This window comes from Carassius gibelio, chromosome A24 (genome assembly GCF_023724105.1).
Source record: "Carassius gibelio isolate Cgi1373 ecotype wild population from Czech Republic chromosome A24, carGib1.2-hapl.c, whole genome shotgun sequence".
NCBI classification, from domain to species: Eukaryota; Metazoa; Chordata; class Actinopteri; order Cypriniformes; family Cyprinidae; genus Carassius; species Carassius gibelio.
In genome coordinates, this window is record NC_068394.1 from 17,584,328 (window position 1) to 17,609,195 (window position 24,868).

Consider the following 24,868-nt stretch of genomic DNA (forward strand, 5'->3'; position numbering starts at 1 on the left):
GCAACTGCAAATTTATACAGTAGCTCACAATTCTGTGAAGAAAAAGTCAGAATTGTGAGATAAAACCAATTTTTTTTTTATTTTTTTTTGTGGCAGAAATGGGCTTCCGTAGGAAACTATGAGTGCACCTAAGCTAGACTAGAGAGTAATTATGTAACGGGCCGTGTATGTGGAAAGACTGCTGAGCTGCACTGCTGATGGCAAACCTTAGCTGAAACTAAAGTGCATCTACATAAAATGAGTCGGCTGTGAAGACGCGCTCTAATCGTTCTTAATCACTGTCAGTCTCAGTCATGAATGAACCCGAGTCATGTTTGACATTTTCTCACTGTGATTTCTGTCCTCTGAAGGAAATGACACACAGGAAGTGCATTGGTTTCCCTTCCTCAGCCACGTCCGTGCGTTGTGTGCTAAACTGTTTCATGTAGCTGCAGAAATGAGCGGGTTTGGTGAGGCTTCGTGAAACATTCAGAAGTCCTTCTCACCAGGACTGGGACATTGAACCTAAAAATGATTAATCTTCTGCCATTATACAAGATTCAGAATCATTTATTATTATTATTATTATTATTATTATTATTATTTAGTAAGTTTTTTTTTCCTTTTCATAAATATTACTTAAAACAGTATTATTAAAAACAGTGATTTTGTGGAATATTATTACAACTTAAAACAATTTAAAAGATATGTCTTTGGGTTCTCCAAATTCATAACAGAAGTGGCTGTAACAATTGGTGTATGTCATAAATCACACACTTCTACTGCCCCCGCAGCTTTGCTTTGTATTTCTTTACCGGTGTTTTTTTCTTTTTTTCTTCACAAATGGGTTCTCTTGTGTTTAATGTGGAGTCGGTTCTACCCACATCCATGCTTGATTTTCCTTGCCTAATTTTGTAAGTAGGTCTGTAGACAGTCTGGACTGAACTTTGGCAGCTGACCTCTTTCTAAGCCACTTTTGTCAGATTGACTCTTGTTTTACCTCCCACTTTGGTGTGAGTGAATCATGACATACTGTATCATAGTCCTCACGATCACATTTCCTCTATAATTTGATCATACTTTTGCTCTGATCAGCCCTGTTTTGCTGTAGGAAAGCATCTTAAATCTGATTTCCTGCTCTCAGAAAACATCAAAGATGAGCGTGATGTGGCCGACATAGGTTTCTGCTTTATTCAGTGCTGTAGCCCTGGAAACCAGCGGTATCTGAACGCTCCGGTGACGTGTGGAATATATGAGCTTATCAGCATAATCCTTCCCTGTCAATGCTGATTTGTAAAATATTATTTATATGAGTGGAAAATAGGCTACATGATCGACCACGTTTTTTTATGTTTTTGAAGGACTCTTCTGCTCACCAAGGCTGCAGTTATGTCATAAAAAAATACAATAAAATCAGTGATATTGTGAAATATTATTCTGATTTAATATAACTGTTTTCTATTGTAATATATTTGAAGATGTAATTTATTCCTTTGAGTCAAAGCTGAATTTCCAGCATCATTATTCTAGTCTTCAGTGTCACACGATCCTTCAGAAATCATTCTAATATGTTGCTCAAGAAACATTTCTTATTATCAATGCTGAAAATGGTTGTAATGTTTAATATTTTTTTGGTAATACAGGACACTTTTCAGGACATTTTGATTAATAGAAAATTAAAAAGAACATTATTTATTTAAAATATAAAGCTTTTGTAGCATTGTAAATGGCTTTATTGTCACTTGTGATCAATTTAATTCATTTTCACTGAATACAAGTATTTATTGCTAAATAAATAAAATAACTCGCCCCAAATTTTTACACATTTTTTTTTTTTTGTGTGTGTGTGTAAATGACATTCACAATACATGTTGTATTCATTCATATGCTTACATGTGTTGAATTCAACTGACTAGTTTCCAGATAAATGTTGCAAAAAGAGAAAAAAAAATGGCCTTTACAGGAAACACATGAAACTTCAGCATTTGGAAATGTTTGTGGGAATGGATCAGCAGGTGGAAGGAAGCCTGGGCTCTGTTAAAGACTTGTCACTGCGCTGCATGAGGATGAGTTGTGTGAGATCCTCCTGTGAGTGTGTTCTTCAGCAGGAGTCTGCGCACGTGGATATATGTTTCAGACGTAAGGCTAACCTAGATCCTGCTTTGAAGCGTCTGACTCTTGAAATACTGCCAGATAATCAAACGTTTGTCATTTGAAACTGTATTTGATCTGTTTTGGGGAAACCTTGTGGTCAGAACAGACACTATGATAATATCAGCTGTCAAAACCATATTTGAGATTTTACCAAGGTTAGAGATCTCACTAAATAATTGAACATTTATTGTGTGTGTGTGTGTGTGTGTGTGTGTGTGTTTGAGAGAGAGAGAGAGAGAGAGAGTATACCATTGTTTGAAAAACAGATGCAAAGCGAAGATGCATTAAACGGGCCAAAGTGACAGTTTAGACAATGTTAGAAAAAAAATAAAATAAATGCTATTCTTAATCCTGAAAAAAAATGCACTGCAAAAATATGAAGCAGTACAAACTGTTTTCAACATTAATAGAATTTTTTTTTTTTTTTTTTTTTTTTTTGAGCAGCAAAGTAGCATATTACAATGATTTCTAAAGGATCATGTGACAGTAAAGACTGGATTAGTGATTCTGAATATTCAGATTTGATCACAGGAATAAATTACAAAGTTATTGTAAATTGTAATAGATCTCAATATAACTTTTTACACTGTCCAAACATATATTATATTATATTGTTTGTTAGCCCACTGTAGGGGATGCTGTTGATATGTAGAGTTAGAACTATCTTTATTTCGTTTTCTCCTCTCTAACTGATGTAGTTGTTTTGGCAAAGGACCCACCACTGAGGGCCAGATGTATCTGAATTGAATCAGAATCAGTTTGTATGCATAATCATTATGCTAATGGGATCTACTTCAAAAGAGCCAATGTGCTTTAAACAAATATATCCTCTCAAACCTCTCTCTTGGATTTGTGAAGCCAGATGACCAACGTAATGAGCTGAATGGAGGAGAAATGTTTTTAGCAACAGCTCTTCTAATCTGCACTGTGAACATTAGACGTATGGGCCATTTGTGCTGATCTGCAATTCTCTTGTAATTAAAGGAATAGGCCACCCCAAAATGAACATTTTATAAGATTTACTTGCCCTTAGGCCATCGGGTTAGAACATGGTCGGAATGGATTTGGAGAAATGTAGCATTTCATCACTTGCTCTCAAATGGATCCTCTCCAGTGAATGGGTGCCGTCAGAATGAGAGTCCAAACAGCTGATAAAAACATCACAATAATCCACAAGTAATCCACACCACTTCAGTCCATCAGTTAATGACTTGTGAAGTGAAAAGCCTGTCTGAATCAGGAGAGAAATATACACAGAACAATCACCTTTTAGAAGAATAACTCTCCAAAACAGTTTTAAACAAATATGTCAGTGGAATTACAATTTTATTTTATTTAATTTTTATACGAAAGGGCAGCAGGAAATGGAAACCTTTTCCTTTTTTGCTGGATGAAGTGTTATTATGAATTAAGAACTCATATTTTGTCCAGAAGAGACTGTTTGAATGTAATATCCTTGATGAATTTGTTTCTTACAAACATGCAGCTTTTTGCTTCAGAATATGCTAATTGACTGGAGTTGATTACTGACTCTCATTCTGACGGCACCCATTCACTGCTGAGGATCCATTGGTGAGCAAGTGATGTAAAGTTAAATTTATTCAAATCTGTTTGTACGTTCGCTTGAGTAAACAACGACAACATGTTCGTCTTTGGTATTCCTTTAATTCAGAGTTTGTGTCTTTTTTTATTTATTCATTCTTGTTTTTTGGATGAAAAATAGGCGTCTGCATCTAATGCCTGGAGGCTGAATCCACAGGGGCTGTTGTTCAGTGGGTTTAGGAGTTATAGACTGGCTTTTAGAGCTGTGCATAAATATCTCGCAACCCTTTCATTAAAGCAGCAAGACAACAGGCAGCTAAAATTTGTCTCGCTCCCAGCAGTTTTTGCCTCAATATTTGCTCTCAGTGTTTAAACACATTTGCCGTCTTTAAACTCTTCAGCCTGTCTAGCTCAAGTCTGATATCCTGCTTTTCGTCAGATGTTTAAATGTTTAAAGCCACTTGAATGTCAAGCATGGAGAGGTGTTAGTAGAGGAGAGGACATTAGTAACAGATTACATTTTATAAAAAAAATATTCCCAGGACATCACTGCAGCTGATGCATGTAGTTTGAGGAGCAGCCACATGAAAGCGAAACCCTTATGAATATGACAAACGGAGGTGTTACTCCTGAACATGTTTGGATCAGCTCTGAGGAATTGAGATTGGAACTAAATTGTATTTAATAATAAAAAAATATTATTATATTAGGTGGAGGGGATGCTCCCGATCAAATTATTAAGGTTAAGCATCAGCATTCACAAACCACAGAAAAGAATGCAACAAGCTTGTATTTCTTACTTCATAGATGAGAAATAGTAAGTTTCCGACAGCATGTGAAGACCGCAGAGAAGCACTTGCTCAACACAGTGGAGTGCATTGTTTTGTTAACTTTGTGGTTTATTATTTTGAGTCGTATGGGACGCAGTAACACACGGCCCTCTCACAAAATATTGCCGTACAGATATATTGCTTTTGCCACTCAGAAATATTCACGCAATCATGCAGCACGCATCAGAACATCTGCGCTCCGGCGCGGTTAGCGCTCTCACTCACTGATCTAAATATAACTGAACCACTCTTGCTCACCTCTTTACAACGAGCCAGGGACTGCTAAACAGAGCGATCACGCTAGTCAAACAAACCAGGCTTTGGGGGTTAAGATTGCCTTGTGTGAGCACACCCTAATTATTCTCCCACATCCAGTAACACAAGTGTCTACCCACCCATCAAGTGTTGTCCAGCACCACACTCTGTTGCGATGGGTCCCGCGATCCTGCAGGTCTCTAATAGGAAGGAACCGGTTATAATATTATGATCGAGGCTATGGACTCTGAGCATAACTTGTTTTTTTCTACAACAAACTATATATAAAGTGGGTACGGAAAGTATTCAGACCCCCTTAAATTTTTCACGTTTTTTTTATATTACAGCCATTTGCTAAAATCATTTAAGTACTTTTTTTTTTTTCTCATTAATGTACACACAGCACCCCATATTGACAGAAAAACACATAATTGTTGACATTTTTGCATATTTATTAAAAAAGAAAAACTGAAATATCACATAGTAAAGTATTCAGACCCTTTGCTCAGTAATTAGTAGAAGCACACTTTTGATCTAATACAGCCGTGAATCTTTTTGGGAAAGATTTGGTGATCCTCTGCCATTCCTCCTTGCAGATCCTCTGCAGTTCTGTCAGGTTGGATGGTAAACGTTGGTGGAATGCCATTTTCAGGTCTCTCCAGAGATGCTCAATTGGGTTTAAGTCAGGGCTCTGGCTAGGCCATTCAAGAACAGTCACAGAGTTGTTGTGAAGCCACTCCTTCGTTATTTTAGCTGTGTGCTTAGGGTTATTGTCTTGTTGGAAGGTGAACCTTCGGCCCAGTCTGAGGTCCTGAGCTCTCTGGAGAAGGTTCTCATCCAGGATATCGCTGGATATTGGCCGCATTGATCTTTCCCTTGATTGCAACCGGTCGTCCTGTCCCTGCAGCTGAAAAACACCCCCACAGCATGATGCTGCCACCACCATGCTTCACTGATGGGACTGTGTTGGACAGGTGATGAGCAGTGCCTGGTTTTCTCCACACATACCGCTTAGAATTAAGGCCAAAAAGTCAGACCAGAGAATTCTTCAGGTGTTTTTTAGCAAACTCCATGGGGGCTTTCATGTGTCTTGCACTGAGGAGAGGCTTCCGTCGGGCCATTCTGCCATAAAGCCCAGACTGGTGGGGGGATGCAGTGATGGTTGACTTTCTGCATCTTTCTCCCATCTCCCGACTGCATCTCTGGAGCTCAGCCACAGTGATCTTTGGGTTCTTCTTTACCTCTTTCACCAAGGCTCTTCTCCCCCGATAGCTCAGTTTGGCCAGACGGCCAGCTCTAGGAAGAGTTATGGTCATCCCAAACATCTTCATTTAAGGATTATGGAGGCCATTGTGCACTTAGGATCCTTAAGTGCAGCAGATTTGTTTTTTGTTTTTTGGTAACCTTGGCCAGATCTGAGCCTTGCCACAATTCTGTCTCTGAGCTCTTCAGGCAGTTCCTTTGACCGCATGATTCTCATTTGCTCTGACATGCACTGTGAGCTGTAAGGTCTTATATAGACAAGTGTGTGGCTTTCCTGATCAAGTCCAATCAGTTTCAGTATCAAATACAGCTGGACTCAAATGAAGATGTAGAACCATCTCAAGGATGATCAGAAGAAATGGACAGCACCTGAGTTAGATATATGAGTGTCACAGCCAAGGGTCTGAATACTTAGGACCATGTGATATTTCAGTTTTTCCTTTTTAATAAATGTGCAAAAATGTCAACAATTCTGTGTTTTTCTGTGAATATGGGGTGCTGTGAGTACATTGGGGAAAAAAATGAACTTAAATGATTTTAGCAAATGGCTGCAATATAACAAAGAGTGAAAATGTTAAGGGGTCTGAATACTTTCCATACCCACTGTGTGTATATTTATTTATTTATTTAAAAAGACCTTGATGTCCTGGCAGTGACAAATAGCTTGTTTTATATTTAATTTATTTACATTAATGTTATAATTTAACTGCTACTCTGTAAAAGGAATGCTGCTGTAAAAAGCACCATATTTGTTTAAAGTGTTTGCAAACCAAATGTTAGTGCACCTTTGTTCATATAGCAGTACTTTTTAATGAAAAAAAATGTGCACAGTACACTTCTTTTGGATGCATTTGTTAGTTGTGCATAATGCGATGGATTGCAATTAATCACAGACAGTCCTGCTGTTTAATCGCTGTTAAATTATTTTTGTTGCCCAGCACTTTTATATTAATTTTTAGTGTATTTAATAATAACATTTAAATTTTTTGAAATTATGACAGTTAAGCTTTGACTTATAAATAAATTAAATTGTATAATATATTAATTTAGAAAAACTTTAATATCGCTGTTTTTACTTCTTTTTGATCACATAAATGCAACCTTGGTGAGCAGAAGGGCATTATTTTTAAAACGTTTGAAAAATCTTACATGTGTATGTTTGTTTGTGTCATTAAATAATTTATTGATTAGTTGAAAGCTAGGTTATCTCTGTTATACATGTTTTCCTCCAGTGTGGAAATCATAACTGATTCTGATATCATATTGGATAAACTGTGTGTAATGTGTAGTGTAGTGTACATATTGTGTTGCCGAGTGTAAATGTCAGGAAGGTAGGGTGGCGCTGGCACAGATGGCATCACAGTCAGACCTGCTTCCTTACCAGCATGACACACACACACACACACACACACACACACATTCTTACATTCATACTGCAATAGGACAACCATTCCTCAAGTTACTTGAGTATCTGAAAATAAAGCCTCCAGGATTCACTCAAGATGTCCCAGATCAGACATGGTTACCGTTAGCTGATCCTTCACTAAAACAACATAGTAACTTTATCAGGATGATATGTGCTACTTGCTTAACACCTTAGTTTTTGTCAGCTGATAGCATAAAATAATGTTGTTCTTCTCCTTTTTATGGAACTACATTTTAAACAGTTTTTAAACTACAACCAGCAAACTTGGCTCAGACATTTGACTCATCTTTTCTAACTGATTGGGCTTATGATTTTTTTTTTAAACATGATCAAAATAATATATAAAAAAGTTGTAGAGACTTTCATTGAGAGGGTTCAATACTTTTTTACAATCATATGCATGTAGTATGTAAGCTATCAGTCACAAGCAAAGCTATCCTTAGATAGCATCTTAGAGCATTCTAGCAGTGTGCTAATCATGTTAGCAACATGTTAAAGCATGCTAGCAACAAGTTAAGTCATGCTAGCAACAATTTAAAACATGTTAGCAATGTTACATTATGTTAGCATCCCATAAAAATGTTATTGTGTTAAATCATGCTATGAATATGTTTAAAATACTAGAAACACGTTAGCATCATGTTAATACATATTAGAAACATTAGTAGTGTGCTAAACCATGCTTGTACAATTGTGTTAACAATATGGTAAAACAGGTTAGCAATGTGTTAATGTTTGAAACATGCTGACAAATTGTTAAATCATGTTAACAACATGCTAGCAATGTGTTAAATTATGTTAGCAACATAATATTGACTTAGAGCAAAATCTTCAAACTTAAATCTTCTCAGAATTATAAAAAAATTTCAGACAAGGCTTTGCCAAGCCAACAACAAAGTTTGTCATCAAACTTTACTCATCTAGTTAAATACTAATAAGTAATATGTTATTACGTTTACACACAGACACACACACACGCACACACACACACACACACACACACACACACATATATATATATATATATATATATATATATATATATATATAAATAATTTGTTTTATTTATTTGTTTTTACATGTTGTCTTTCTGTTCGTATTGCTAAGCTTCCTACTGCCTTTTAAATATTACATTTATTAAATATGCCATAAGCTAACCTTTCTTCATTGACATGCACACACACACATCATATGTGTGAAGCTTCATTGAGCTTGTGTTGTTAACCTGTTAACATCTCAGCACTGCACAGATTCTGATCTGGGCTCTAATGCCCTCAGCAGGTGCCACTGGCCTGTTTTCTGCCCACACACTAACACGACTCGCAGCTGCCACACTGCACTGGCACACACTGCTGGTGTTTGGACAGCTTGCTCACCATAACGCAGAGGAAGCTCTCTGATATGAGCTGTGCAGATTAATGAAAACGCCTGCTTGCCTTCATTTCACGTTGCAAAATGGATAAACCATATTGGCCACATCTTCCAAGCCACCAGATACGCCGATGACTTTTTATTTATTTCGTTTTTTTTTTTTTTTTTTTTTGGACGTTTCAGCACAAAGAATTGCGTATATCACCAAAGCAGTGCGTTTATCCCGGGAAACCATGTTTATTCTGGAACAGCCACAAACATCCGGGTTCTGAGGGATCCTACGTGTTGATTCGGTTGATTCCCCACGTATAGTGTAAGCAGTCAAATCGCAACTCAACGATCGGATACAGTGAGCGCATTAAAATCGTGAGCTTTGGCTTTACATTGCATGCGATCTACTCGTACAGTGTGAGTTGGTACCTTGCCTAAATCGCACAGAAATCGCAGAGTGTATGCCCGGCTTAAGAGTTAAAGGGATTGAAGGTTCGTTCTCCTGTTGTGATGTTTCCTGGTGGGGCTGTGAACCCTAACCCTACCTCATCACATGATCTCATTTATCAGTGACCTCCGGGTGCATACTTTCCTCACATACACCTTGGTGCAATAACTGCTTTCTTCTTGTCTGAAATGACTTTTCTGCCAATATAACCATGATACAATACCCAACTATTTCTTATCTGTCTATTGTTATGTATGATCCAATCAAAACTTGTCTCAATCAAACCCTGATGAATAAATCATATCACGCACTGCATTTCATTTTTGCTTATACTATATGCACAAAAATAATTTTGACTCGTGAACATTAAACTAACAGGGACTTTAATGGCATCTCTTTCTAAATACATATACATAGTTGGTCCCTCATTTGCAGCTATAAGAGCTTCCACTCTGGGTAGACTTTCCACACAATTTTGGAGTGTTTCTGCGGGTGTTTTTGCTCATTCATCCAGGAGAGCATTTGTGAATTCAGGCATTGATGTTGACTCACAATCTCCCAAGTCATCCTGAAGGTATTTGATGGGGTTGAGGTCAGGGCTCTGAGTGGGCCATTTCAAGTTCTTCCACACCAAACTCATCCAAACATTGTCTTTGTGGAACTTGCTTTGTTCACTCGGGCCTTGTTTCCCTTCACTAGAAGTATGGGCCGAGACAAACTCTGTAAAAAAAAAAAGTGACCGAATTCAGTAGATGTGTACTCACAAAGATGTACAGAGGCAGTTCTGCTGGCTGAACCATTAATAGAGATTAAGTCCGCTATCCTTCATCTGGCGTTTCCATGGTGCTCCTGCCCAAGCGACCGGGGACAAGACAAAACTAACTATTAACACAGGCTAATTACTGCTCTCCACCCTGCTGAACACACACACATACATATGGAAGCATATGGGTAGCATTATTCAATTTGGGATGTAATATGCAAAATGACAATGCAATACACACACACACCTCTGTTTCAAATGTCTACTGTCAGGATGCACCACATATTTACTTGATGGGGTAGTTCTATGTCATTGTACGTTATACCTTATGAATACTTTGGATTTACAATAAATGTATATTAGACTGTTTCTGAGAGCATCTTGTGAATTACAGACTATAACGTTTATGCAGAAGAGTGGTTTGAACGAAGCCTAGTCTGCCTCTGGTGTTGGAAACACAGTTGACTTTTCTTCCTCACTAATGGGTGCAGTGTTTCAATCATCACAGCACGATCCTTTGATTTATTTAACCCTTTTTGAAAAGCACTGCTGTGTGGTTTGTATCCCAAATGAAGCCGCACATGCTCCTCTGCTCTTGTCTTCACCTTTATTAGAGGAATATACCAACATAAATATGTATGCCATCACTTACTCACTTTTCTTTTTTCTGAGGAGCACAGAAGTTTAGCAGAATGTTCAAGCTGCTTTTTTTCCATACAGTGAAAACATACAGTTACCACGGGCTGCCAAATCTGTTATTTAGTGTTACTGATATATTATTCTAGTATTTATTAATATAATAAATTTGCATATATATATATATATATATATGTATGTATATATATATATATGTATGTATATATATATATATATGTATATATATATATATATGTATATATGTATATGTATATATATATATATATATATATATATATATATATATATACAGGGGCGGATTTAGACATTTTGGGGCCCAAGGCAAACACAGACATGGGGCCCTCTACATCTCTTGTTTCCCTCCTTTTGTTATTTAAAAAAAAAAAAAAAGCCCTACTTGTTACTTCTCTTCAGCAGTCTTCACACAGCAATGATGTATAGACATCTGGAGTTGTATCTGTAAGAAAAAAAGAAGAAAATTAAAAAGGATAAATTCTATCCTTGCTTTGAACTGGGCCTCTCTGCACTATTAAGCAGCGTTCTTTGTCAGTGAGATGTTTTGGCCAGAGTGCTTGGTCGGTCATCTTCAAGTTCAAGTGTAACAAATTGGTCAGAATAGCCGTGTTTCCACTACCGTGCTAGTGCGTGCCAGGGCCAGTCGCGTTTTTCCACAGTCACTTCCGGGGCTTGATCGTGCCTCGACGGGGCTTCCTCGGGGCCAACGGCCAGGGTTTTTTGGCCCGACGAAAACCTTGGGCCAAAGCGGGCCAGCTGGGGCTAGAGGAGGAGTTATGAACAAAGGCGGAGTTTCTCCGTGTCTGGAGAGCGTCAGCGCGGATCATTTCAGAAAGATAACAGCTTTAACAGCAGCATTAAAGACTTTTTAAAATAAGTTAAGCTCAAAACTCACTCTTAGTTAGCAGCAAGTGTTTGAAATAACTTGATCCGATGTGGATTATAATCACTAAACAAGGCAGAAATATTTATAAGCGATGTAAAAGACTATGTACGCTAAACATTAAGGTTACACAGTAAACATGTTAAATATGACCGCTTGGAGAAATCAGACGTCAGCTTCTTATTCTCTATCACAATTGTGTATTTATTAAGTAACATTTTATCTGTCGTCTCGTTTCAAGAGTTTAGCTCCACGTTGCATATCATCAAAATATAATAATGATTTTTGTTCGGGAGCTTTTATAAAAATAGCGAGTCTGCGCCGAGGATCATTTCAGAAAGATAACAGCTTTAACACCAGCATTAAACACTTTTTTTTTTTAATAAGTTGAGCTCAAAACTCTCTTTCAGTCAGCAGCGAGTGTTTGAAATAACTTGATCCAATGTGGATAATCACCATACAAGGCAGAAATATTTATAAGCGATGAAAAAGATATGCACGCTAAACATGTTACCATAGTAAACATGGTAAAATACGACCGCTTGAAGAAATCAAACGTCAGCTTCTTATTCTCTATCACAATCGTGTATTAAGTAACTTATATTATCTTTCACGAGCCTCGTCTCGAGAGTTTATCTCACGTTGCCTATCATAAAAGAATATAGCCTAATAATGTTTTTTGTTCGGGAGCTTTTATAAAAATAGAGATATTATCATTCATTCTAAATGTGACGGCTATACTGTGGCTAATAAACAGAAACAGACTCGACTGAATAAGCAGGCTATTTTCATAAGCGTTAAAAATAAATAAATAAAATAGAAATAAGTGTATTTATGTGTGATTAATTTTGAGTCCTGATAAATTAAATCAATTCTATAGTTAAAACATCGATGATTTTGAATTTGAATATATAACAAAACATGCAAACAAACGGCCTCTTTTAAGCCCTGGCTCGCACTGGGCCGACAGTGGAAATGCGGCTAGTGACTGCTAGTACTCATTACTCATCAATTTTGCTAAAAACTTTTTGCTTTCCTCCTGTTTCTTCCTTTTTTCAGCACCGCTTGGGTAGCTTCGCTTCATTTTTACTGTCAACACTCTCTCTCTGTACACAATGTCTATCACTGTCAATCACCTCTTCTTCGTCAGTTTTTTGGCGCATTACAGCCTTGTCACTTTCGCAGATGCGCAGTAAGTGAAATAATGGAATAGTCCAATGTAGTGAGGTGGGGGGGGGGCCCTCCTGTCTGCGACACTAATGATTTGATGCCATTTTTCGCAAATGGAGTTTTAGAAATATATATTTTGCACGAAGTAAAAAAATAAATAAATCTTTAAGCAAGTTAATGGGGCATTTTGGGGGCCCATAGGTAGCTCGGGGCCCAAGGCAATTGCCGACCTTTGCCTAATGGTAAAGTCCGCCCCTGTATATATATATATATATATATATATATATATATATATATATATATATATATATATATATATATATTAGGGCTGGGCAAGTTAACGGGTTTTATCGCGTTAACGCATTAATTGATTAACGCCGACAATTAGTTTATCGCGCGTTAACGTACTTTTTATTTTGAAAGTCCGTTGCTCACTGCGTTTCAGTACACGTAGCTAGACTGTTATAAAACAACCGAATACAACACAAACCATGGGTCACAGGAGGGGTGGGATGTTTATCAGTAGGCTACTGGCTGCTTGGGATGAGCTAACGTTACAGCAAAGCAGAAAATCATGTCCAGAGTCGAATTCCATCTGGTTGGAATGTCTTGTATAAGCGACTCCTCCTTTTTTCTAAGTTCAATTTGTTTTGTTCTAATTCTGCAGCACTCGCTGCACTGTGCTTAAAATGGCCCACAACCTTTCTGCATTTGGCCAGGACGTTGTCAAACGCGCTGTTGGTCAGATATACTATGACAGAACGCTGGAGACTGTGCGCGTCGCAGAGGACGTGTTCAAAAGGCAGATGTCTCGCAGCAGCGATCATATTTCTTGCGCTATCTGTGCTAAGTGTGCTGACTTTATTTGAAATGTCCCACTGCTGTGCAACAGGAATAAAATGTTTAGCGCACGTTTCAGCAAAATGTCTCTCTTTATCATCTCAATACAAATCTACTTATTTGTATTTTTTTGTATTTTTTATTCTTTTATTCTGTGTTTTGTGTTCTGTCGCTGTCATTCGGTTGTACTGCGGAGCTTCTGTCACGAAAACAAATTCCTTGTAAGTGTAAACATACCTGGCAATAAATCTCATTCTGATTCTGATTCTGATCTGAAAATGTGAATGACCTTGTGTGTCTTAGCAACTGGCTAGGTGCAGATGAGTAAGTAAATGTAAAGTTGGAAGAATGGATAAATGAAGTTAATTTTGTCCACTCAACCTGCATCACTGAAATATATATATATTTTTTTTTTTGGACTGAGATTCTCAGTCTCTTAAAGGAGATTGATGTTGTTGCTCGGAAGGGGCCAGTTAAAATGTTATGATTGAGGTTCTGGACATAATTTATATATATATATATATATATATATATATATATATATATATATATATATATAAATATATATATATATATATATATATTTTACAAACTAAACAAAACTTTAATGTTTTATTTAATAAAACATTTTTTTTTTTTTTTTATACGTTAATGTTATATTTAATATGATTACATTAATGTTTAAGTTAAGATTTACAAGCAATGTTAACTGCTACTAACTTTTAACTGTTGTAAAAAAAGGACTTTATTTGTTTAAAGCTTTGACAAACAAAATTGTATTGCACTTTTGTTCATACAGCAGAACTTTGAAAGAATAAAATTACACAATACACTACTTTTGATTTCATTATTGAATGTTGCGCATGCTGCGATTAATTGTGATTAATCGCAGAAAATCATGCGATTAATCGCGATTAAAATATTTAATCGTTGCCCAGCACTAATATATATATATATATATATATAAAATATGAATTTTGTTATATTTTTTATTAGTAGTAGTAATAGTTGTAGAAGTAAATTGTTTTTTTATATATTTATATTTTATTTAATTTGAGTAGTTTTAGTACTTAAACATTTTAATTACACTGTAAAAAAAATATTAAAACTTTCAGTATTTCTACTTTACGGTAAATTTTCATTTTAAGTTTTAGTTGGCACCATCAAACTCCAAGAAAAGGGAGTAAAAAGATCAAAATCGAAGTTATCACTTACTAAATGTTACTAATGTTTGGTTAATTAAGATTTTGTGGTTTTGCTGCATGGAAATATGACAATACACAATTGCTAATCCGAGAGAGCCTTAAGTCATTTGGGCTACTTTTGTGCCACTTTTCTGGTGACTTTTTGTCATTTTTAGAGCTCAGCGTTGTATAACTTCAGATTTGTTGAATAGAAAACAGCAGCTTGGACCTTCTGCAAAACTTCTCCTTTTGTGTAACACAGAACAAGTTTGCATCAACATTAGGGTTAATAAATAATGACAGAAATCTATGTACTTAATGATTATTAAAACTATTAATTCTATGCAGTCTGCAAAGATCAAATTGAGTTCTTGACCAATCTGCTATACTGCTTTTCTTAAATTTAAGACTTCCCTAACCATTCACTGCGCAGACAATTGAGCAATCTTTTTTTTATATGCAGAGCGCCGTTGTTTACACCACAGCTTTCAGTGACCTAGAGGATATGATGTCGTCTCACGAGAGCAATTGGGCTCACTGGAAGAGTGATTGGGGCATGTGGCAGGCCACAGATGGCTCATTTGAACCAGATAATGACTCAAACAGAAATAACATCACCATCCAACTGTCTGTCCCATTAGACTTTGGGCTGAAGGGTTGATTGAAGATGCAGATGGACTCTTATCATACTTGATTTATTGACAGTCTTTGCAGGCATGCACTGAAAGAACTGTCTGTGCAGTGTGTAAAGGTTCAGTGAGGAAGCTCTTGATCTCCTATGTCACTTCCTGTCGTCTGAGGATGTTGTTCGCTGTTTGTGTTGAGTGACCACCCTGTGTGCTTGTGTGTGTCCTTTAGCTTGTTGAGCACCATTCTTGTCATTGTTAACCAAAATGTAATCTCTAAAATTAAAATACAGTTGAAATAAAATAAAATCTAAATATTCAATGGAAAAACTTAAACCTAAAAAAAAAAAAAAAACCTTTTCAAATGTTGCCCCAGTTTCATTCTGTGCCCTTTAGTGGTGTAGAAAAACACACCTCACCTTTAACGCTGTTAACACTTTATTGATGTTATTGGCCTTATTTAGTCTTTACTGTGTTCCAGGAACTTCTCATTTAGTTTCATTAACTGCCCTCATCGTTTCAGGGGCTGGGAAGCAAATCAAGTTTTTCCTCTGTACCAGCCAGGAGAAAAAGAAATCAAGAAACAAAGACAATTTAATTTCTTGTCTTCCTGACAGGGATCCAAATGGAAGGCACTGGCTATGATTTAACTGGAATACTGAATGCTGTGCAGAATATGCTACTTAAAAAAGGGAAAAATAACTTGAGAAACTGCACGCAACAATAAATGTTTCAAATTGATTCACACATTGATGTTAAAGGTTAACTAAAATTAGTAAAACTAAAGCTGAAATAAATATAATTTAAAGGTAGGGTAAATGAGAGTGTTGAGTGAGACGTCAGTCAGCATCAGCACAGCTCACTTAACACCTCTGTTATGCTGCTTGTGCTCTCTAATGCTGTTTTCTTAGAAATCTCACACCCTGGAGACTTTAAAGTGCAGAGAAACATTCTGGTACCAAAAAAAAGGAAAAGACTTTCCATTTTAAAAGCAATTCGCAATTGTGTTAACAAAAAAACCTTCCTTACAATGGATGCAAAGCATTTAAGAGGGTTGAAAGCAGAAATATGCATTTTCAAGTGCTTATATTAATAATGAATGTTAATAGTAAATATTTACATGTAATAATATTAAAAGTTATATATTGTTATTAATATTATATCGTTCAGAATATTTATTTTTTATATTGTGGTCATTGTGGTACTTATAAATATAAAATCTTTTAGTAGAGAACTTGGTAAATATGCCATTAAAGATTGTGTAAATATATAAATGATAACAAGTTTTAATGTTAGAATTGATGTAAAAAATATTAGGATTGTTTGTAATTAATCACAGTAAACTGCAATAATCAGTTAAAGGGGTCATTTTTGACGTTGCTAAAAAATAATTTTATGTTGTGTATTTGGCTTTGTTGATTGGCTGAATCCTGAAGCATGTGACAGAAATGTTACACACCTTACCATAATGTGATGCCATCTCCCAGCACGACGAGACAAAGCCCATTACAAACCAGGCATTTGTTGCATCCAGTGGGGACATAAGTACTGATTATTTAATATGCTGATTATTATGGGTTATGTTGCATATCGCGCTGCATAAACATAAAACCTTTTCTGCCTTTTGTGTTCGGAGAAGTGACTAACAACAAGCTCTACACTTCTCGAAACTCGAGTTTGAATCATCAGTGGCAAATTCTTTAAATATAAAACATGTACTTACTGGCTGTGAGTCAAATGTGCCAGACTGTCCTTGCAAAGTTGGAATTGCCCCACTTTATAGAAAGTGGGTGTGGACAAGTCTTAACTTTAATAAAGAATTTCTCTTTGGATTTGAGACTTCAGTCTTTGGAACTTTACAAATCTAACTGACTGAAAATGTTCTGAGAATTGTGTGTTAATGTAACAGAACTCGACACTGTGGAAGAAAGGAATGTCAATGAAAAAGAGCAGTTATGTCTTCATAAAAAAGGAAGTATATATTCCAAAACTCCCTTGAGTTGCTCATGTGACAAGTGGATGTTTTTGATCTTATCATGTGGCTTTGTGTCAGTGTTTGGTAATTGCATACAATGTCCAGGTGACACTTTCCATTGTGATGTGTTCGTGCTAAAAGCTGTGCGCATGATGCCTAGGGCTGTGCATCACCAGTAAAGTAATGATACGATACATATCACAATACAAAGTTCACGATATGATACATATCATGATACATGACTGCACTGAATTTCACCTCAGACGAATTTAGTAAAACTGCTGTTTATTAAACGCTTCATACTGTAGAACATTTATATAACATTTACTTTTATTGATTCTGTGGCGAATTCAACTGCTTTCTTCACTGTGTCTTCCAGCAGTGATCAAACAAATAGTGCGGATTCGTTCAGCTTTTGGTTCGTTTATCCAAAGTAGCAAAGTAGTTTTCATTCCATTTTTGGAACTGAGAAACAACCTTTCTTTGTCTGAATGTGCATTGCAATGACGTCATGGGAAGTGTCTAAGCCCAAAATCAGTGGCAATTTTGAAAGTTTGCGAGCTTTTGCGAAAATTAAAAACTTTGCGTGATTTTGCGATAAATTCAGTGATCTCAGAATCGCTAAATCCTGGAGGGACTGCTATATAGAATACAGTATTTACATAAACATAATCTATATATACATAAACACATTTTCTGCAATGATCACACAAATTTGGTGTTCAAACACTTATAATGACATGAAAGAGATATCTAATGGAGGCAGGCCATTTAACAATTTAACAAACTTTACTATCCGAAATGAGTTTGACATCAGTGCATTGAACAGTGAAGTTTAAGTTCAATTCCATTCAATTTTATTCCGTTGACGTTTATTTCACTTAGGAACGGATTTGCTGTACTGTCTTCACACACAGATGAAACTTCCCAGAAAAGTGTGTTGTGTGACATATAGGGGAGCGGGGCACAAAGTAATGTGGGGTTATGTTTTTCATCTCAGTTTTTTTTTATTTTTTTTTATTTAAAATTAGACAAATCTGCCATTATTTTAATCTCCAATCTGTTATTTATTAATTTGTAACACTGTGTTTCAATGTGCTATGTGTTATACAGTGCTACAATGTGTTATAGACATTAGCTATGTAATTTATACTATTTACTTTTTATTTGAATGAGAAACAATGAGAAACAGGTGAATAAAGACTGACAGTCAATGTTTAATGTTTAGAAGTTATCATTTTAAGACATTTAAAGCATTTTTGCTCATTTATGTTGACCGTCCCAAGCATGGTTGAAATGTTTATTGCCAAACTCCATAATCAGATTATTACTATACATCGTCATATCTATATATTGGACACAGCACTAATGATGCCCAGAAACTCTCCTATTACCTGACACGAGCTCTACCAAACATAATAAAAAAAGTCAGTAAGAAAAAAATATTACTTAAAATGTTTAGTTTGTGTTATATATATATATATATATATATATATATATATATATATATATATATATATATATATATATATATATATATATATATATATATATAATTAATAATAATTAAGAATTATTAAATTAATAAACACTAATTTAAACCAATTTGTAAACTCTAATAATATCTCAAATTATATTAAAACACATTATGATGTGCTTATATTGATCACCCCTTCTTGCAAATGTATAATAAATGTGCCTGTGTCAACATAGGTAGAATGTCTGAAGTACAGGAAACTCGTAGTACAAGAAAACCAAAGCATTTATCTGATTCTGCCACAAATCTTCTTAGAAACAAGTAGATGTTTGTCTGTAGAACGTTCTGTCTATGATGAAAAAAACTGTCATTTGTAAGTGAGCAGCCATCGGACATCCTCTTCATGTGGCTGTGCTTTTCTCTGCTGTTTGTTGAGTGTGTTGTTTACACACACACGCTCTGGTTTGTCAGTATCCGCTGTGGGAGCTGATGGCAGGCAGACCACAGCTACTGCTGCTGTTGCCCTCGTTCAGCTTAGAAACATCTACTGACCTCATTGATACATATTCAACTGTATCCACTTTGTTTTTACTGAAACATCAATAGAATATAAAATACCAGACAGCGAGCTGTGTAAACACAGGCCTTCATCAGGTCAGACTCCATCACGAATTTAATGTGGATGAAACAGAGAGATTTTGACAAATATATTACTATTATACAGAATATAATTTACCTCTCAAAGTAATAACAATAATAATAATATGTTTTATTCAAATATCATTTTCAGGAATATCACACAATTTTCATCAATTTTTAAGTTTGTTTGCCAAAAATGAAAGGAATGGTTATAGAAAATTATTACAAATGAGTTATGTGATTATTTGATTACAATCATTTTTGAAAATAATGTTGTATTGAATCATGGCCAGATTTGGGCCCTAAACAGTTTTGTACATGCATGAAAGATGTTCTTCATGGGGGTTTGTGAAAGCTGTAGTGTGTTTTTTGGAAGAATCTCTCCTGAATGTGAGGAAGTGGTGGGCTGTTCAGATCAGACCCCCTCCGAACACTCAAGCCCCTTTTCACAATATACAGAGGCTGGGGAACAGGAAGAGAGGAAATGACTCGATCCCATTGAAAACTGTACTATTACAACACGTTCTCCCATGAGTGTGCACATTTCTTTTCAATAAGACACATTAATATTAGAGCGCATGTGTCCAGCTTCTCTGAGACCAGCAACATATTCACCGTTCTCTGCTCTTCTCTCCTTTTTTCATCCATCTTCCATCTTTCTCTCCCACACAGCTCCATCTTTTAATAATCAGTCTTTCCCCTGCACCCCAGAGTACTCCATACGTCTCACTGTCGAGGCTCTTTTGAGATTCAGGTGGCTCTTTCGCATAAAAGACGCCGCTTCAAAAGACTTAAAGCACAATCCAGGGGCCTGCTCATGTAAAGGCCGTTTCTTAACAAGGTTACACTCACATTTAGCAAATCTCAGCACGCATGTTGCAGCTGACAGCTACTCTAGGATCAGCTGTTTCGGGTTTAGATGCTGGGAACTCTGGTTTCCTTGTTTCCTGGTCAGGGTGTGTGCCTATGCTCTTTTTGCTCTGATGAGATCATTGTGTGTGTCTGTGTGTGTGTTTGTGAAAAATTGTGTGTGTGTGTGTGTGTGTGTGTGTATATATATATATATATATATATATATATATATATATATATATATATATATATATATATATATCACATTAAATTATACCTTAAAATAAAAATATGGAAGGTTAATTAGAATAATAATGAATACTGTGATATTATATAAATGATGCATAAATTATACTGTTCGAATTATTCTGATCTAATTATTTAATATATCTCTGTATTCTCAATGCTGTGTTCACATTACAGCCACTCCGTGTTGTTGCTTGTCTGACTAAATGTTTCACATCATCCTGTCAGAAATCTTCTGTTATTGTTTGGGATGTTCTATTAATACTAGAGGAGCGGAAGCCTCAGTCTTGAATAATAAATCATCTCTCTCTTTTTCACTCCTCAGAGCTCAACATGGAGTACAATCCTTCGGACCACCCGCGCGCCAGCACCATCTTTCTCAGCAAGTCTCAGACAGACGGTGAGAGACTCCATGTGGATGAGTGGGACGGTCTCCTCTTAAGCCTGGAGGCTGGAGGGGAACGTTAATTAAAAGAAACCAAACCAATCAGGAGGCGACCGCACAGATAGCCCTGACTTAGTCAGACCAAGCATCTCCTCAGAGAAGAGCTGTAATAATAGTTTGATTTAACAGAATACCCCTGAGTGATGATATTTTGTTAAATGTCAGCTCTTTTCAGTGGGTGATATTTCTGCCCAGGCTAATGTTGTGATATTCTCCTTGTTTCTCAGTGAACTGCTAGCGTAATGTTATGTGTCTCTCCTCTGTCATCCTTGCTATCCATGCTCAGATTTAATTTAGATACCTTCTTGTTTTTCAGTTCTTTTACCCAACAAGAAAAGTAGGTTCGATCTCAGTCTGTTTGTTAGTGTGCTGAATGTGTTGTGCTGAAGCTTTATAGATTCAGGCTAACAAAAAGTAGCTAACTACTGCACATTGAAACTGCTTAATGGGGCAACAGATTAGTTTCATTAAATACAATCACGGCGGTACTTTCAGTAATTTACACAGTTTAATGCATTAAGGGGATATGCATGTTGACAGTGTCTGTGAATCTGTCCCATTTGTCTGGCTGCGCAGCTGTTTGTTTAGATTCATGCACGCTGTGCTGTCATCTGTAGGTTTAGATTAATAGTTATAATATGGATGAAAATAGTCAGACTGCTAATATGTGAGAATAATATGCGAGTCATGAGACATACAGTAGCTTTCATATTTGTGTTTGTATGCATGAGGGCCAACAGGCTCCAGGGACTGACATAAAATGTCTAAACAAACTACAAGACGCCAAAACAATATCAAAGATAACTCTCCATACCTGACCACTTGCTTTTGTCGTTTGGATTTTCTTTGCATGCTACAGTTAACTAATGCTGCGTTTCCAACGAAATTACCCAGAACATTTGTACCAGGAACTTTTTTCCCAGGAACATTTTTCACCCCAGACCTGTTGCTTTCTGCATTTCCACCACGGTCTAAAGTACCGGGAAGATTAAGCAAATAGTCTGGTGACGTAGGTCTGCGCGCGTTTCTCAAAGTACGCTAATTTGGGCTTGCATCCTCGGTAGTTCAGATTTTGCGCATTCGTCTGCGATGACGTGAATCCGGTAATTCTGCAAACAGCAGAGTACTTGATAACATCAGTCAGCTCGCCTTGACTACTGCAATTTGCCTCACTGTATATTTACAATAAAATGAAATAGGATATCAAATACCACTGTCTCCTTTAGTTTTTTTTTTTTTTTTTCATTTAAACAATAATAGCTGCAGAAATGTTCAGGGAAATGTGTATATATACAGTCATTACAATGAAACGAAGTATTATATCAATTTGCCTTTTTTATTTTCATTTTAACATATAGATAAATTGAATACAGACCAAAGATTACCTGTTAGATTTACCCAAAACAAATTATATCTTATGTTTAACCACTAAAGAGACATCTGAGCCAGCTGCACATATCAGACGGTCGAGCCGAGGTGAGAGTGCTCTGGGGGGATACATGAAGACTGAGCTCCCGCTGATCGCATGGAGCTCACCGACTCCAAAACACATTTTTAAATAGGCGCTGTCTTTATCAATAAACCACAGATTTGAGTTTTGAATAGGGATACACCGGTTAACCGGCAATGAATCGGAACCGGACGGTTTTTGCTTAAAATCCACGATCAGCAATCGGTTTTTGTTTTTTTTTTCGGCCGATTTTTCCGGAAGTGCGCCCGCGTGCACAGACTACATTGTAATAATTCGCCATCATGTCAGTTGTGTGGAATTATTGTGAAATCTGTGTGCAGGACACACACAGCCATTCAGCGCTGGAAGTGCAGAGCTACACGTCTGAGGCATAGACAGTAAAAGAAATGGACACAGCGACACCACTGGATTCAATGAAGACATGTGAAGTCAATTAGAAGCACACACTTCCTGGGGGTTGAGCATACTGCGCTGAATCAAATACCCGATAACTCAGCCCCGATAGCCTCATAGACCAGTGGTTCCCAACCTTTTTCAACTCGCGGCCCACACAACCAAACACGTATGTTTGCGCAGCCCACTTCAAAAAAATTAACTGACCCCGCTATTGTTGGGTTAATAACTTAGTACTCAGAAGCTAGATTTTAAACTATATTTATTGAATAAACTAGGGCTGTGCGATATGGACAAAAAAAAAAAAAAAAAACTATCGCGATTTTTTTTTATCAATTTTGCAATTGTGCTTTTACAGTCATAAATGCATTCAGGATTAATTTGAAACATATTTCCAAAAGAAAACCAATCAGAGCTTTATCAAAAAGTTGTAACATCTCTAGAACAGACATAAGTCAAAATTATCACTATAGTGAAGATGTAAAAAAATGTATAGACTTGTGGCAAAAAAAAAAAAAAAAAAAAAAAAAATCCTGTATACAGGGACTTTTTTTTCTTTTTTGCCATGCATTGTTCATAGAGCTCATTAATTGTAGCGGTGCCTCAGGTGTTTGCAGTATGTGTATGCAGTCAGCAGTGAGAGCGCATAAATACAACGCGAAAGCACGTTAAAATAATGCACGAGTGCGAATCTCTCTGTTCGCAGCAGATTTCCTTTGCTCTGTCACAAAACCGGTCGTGCTTGCTCAGATACACGCTGCTTTGCGAGGAGAGAGTGTGCACACTTAAAACGTGTCTCCTCTCACTTAAACTGCATCCTGTTCACTAACAAATTCACTCTATGCTCATGTGTTAGACATTAATTATTTTCGCACGTTTTTATTTCTAGCCTTTTACCGCAGTGAGAACGCTCTGATCCGTCAACATTGGCTCAGAAAAAAGGCGCATCACAGACAGTGTGTGAACCTGGAGTTAGGCATATGCGCACGCTCAAATCATGATTTTAGGACGTTTTCTTTTAATCGCACAGCCCTAGAATGGACTGGAAATGAACAGAAAATAATTGGCGGCCTACCTGCAATACCACCGCGGCCGCGGACCACAGGTTGAAAACCACTGTCATAGACCATAAAAGATTGCCTGCGAGCTTCTCTTCCTGTCCATATGGTAATTTCTCTACTGTGGGACAGAGAGTCGCAGGTTATGACGCAATCATTAGGAAGCGAACAGCCAACTGTAAGAAATAAGAGTACTTTTCCTGTTCTCACTGAAGCTGTGCGACTTCATTTGATTTAAAAATCACCTGCTGTAGCACACTGAAGTCTTTCATTCATTCAATTTAAAAAAAAATGTATCTATATATATATATAGATATATAGATGTGAATCAATACCCTTTTTTTAATTGGATGAATTAAATACTTTGCATCTTTTTATTCGCACCAACATTATCTGATTTTAACATTTTGGAATAATTTATTCATATAGCATACTTTTTAGTCTCATGGTAAAGAGCTTAAAAAAAATTGTAAAAACTAAAACAAATACTGAGGGCTGATTACGAAACCTCTCATTGAATGTGTGTTGATTGTGTTTTTTGGATTGTAGAACTATGCAGTTGTTGCCATGAAAATCATGATCGTGCATCCCTAGCTTTAAACAACTTCATTCTCGCCTGAAATACTTTTACAATTACATTTCATGACACAATAACAGTGGTATTTTGAAACTGATCCGAATAAATCACATTGCTCTGTGAACTCAACCAATCAGGATGTTTTGCGCCCAAGTCCCGCCCCTGAAAGTTCCGTAACTTTGAAAAAGTACTACCTCGCCAGCAGGGACTTTCTGTTTCTGAGGGGCATTTTTTTTTTACCCAAAACTTTTAGTTCCTGGTTCCTGCGGTGGAAACACACCGAGTACTGGCCCAAAGTCTCTAGTTCCTGGGTAAAGTTCCTGTGGTGGAAACACGGC

The 24,868-nt window shown here is 36.6% G+C and overlaps 1 protein-coding gene across 2 annotated transcripts in view; it reads left to right on the plus strand.

Moving 5' to 3' along the window:
* LOC127946257 (cyclin-Y) overlaps positions 1-24,868 on the plus strand; it is a 47,248-nt gene that overhangs the window by 7,309 nt on the left and 15,071 nt on the right. For both annotated transcript variants that reach the window (XM_052542714.1, XM_052542715.1), the window contains exon 2: positions 20,912-20,986. In XM_052542714.1, the coding sequence (XP_052398674.1) occupies positions 20,912-20,986 (75 nt within the window). The remainder of the gene's footprint in view (positions 1-20,911; positions 20,987-24,868) is intronic.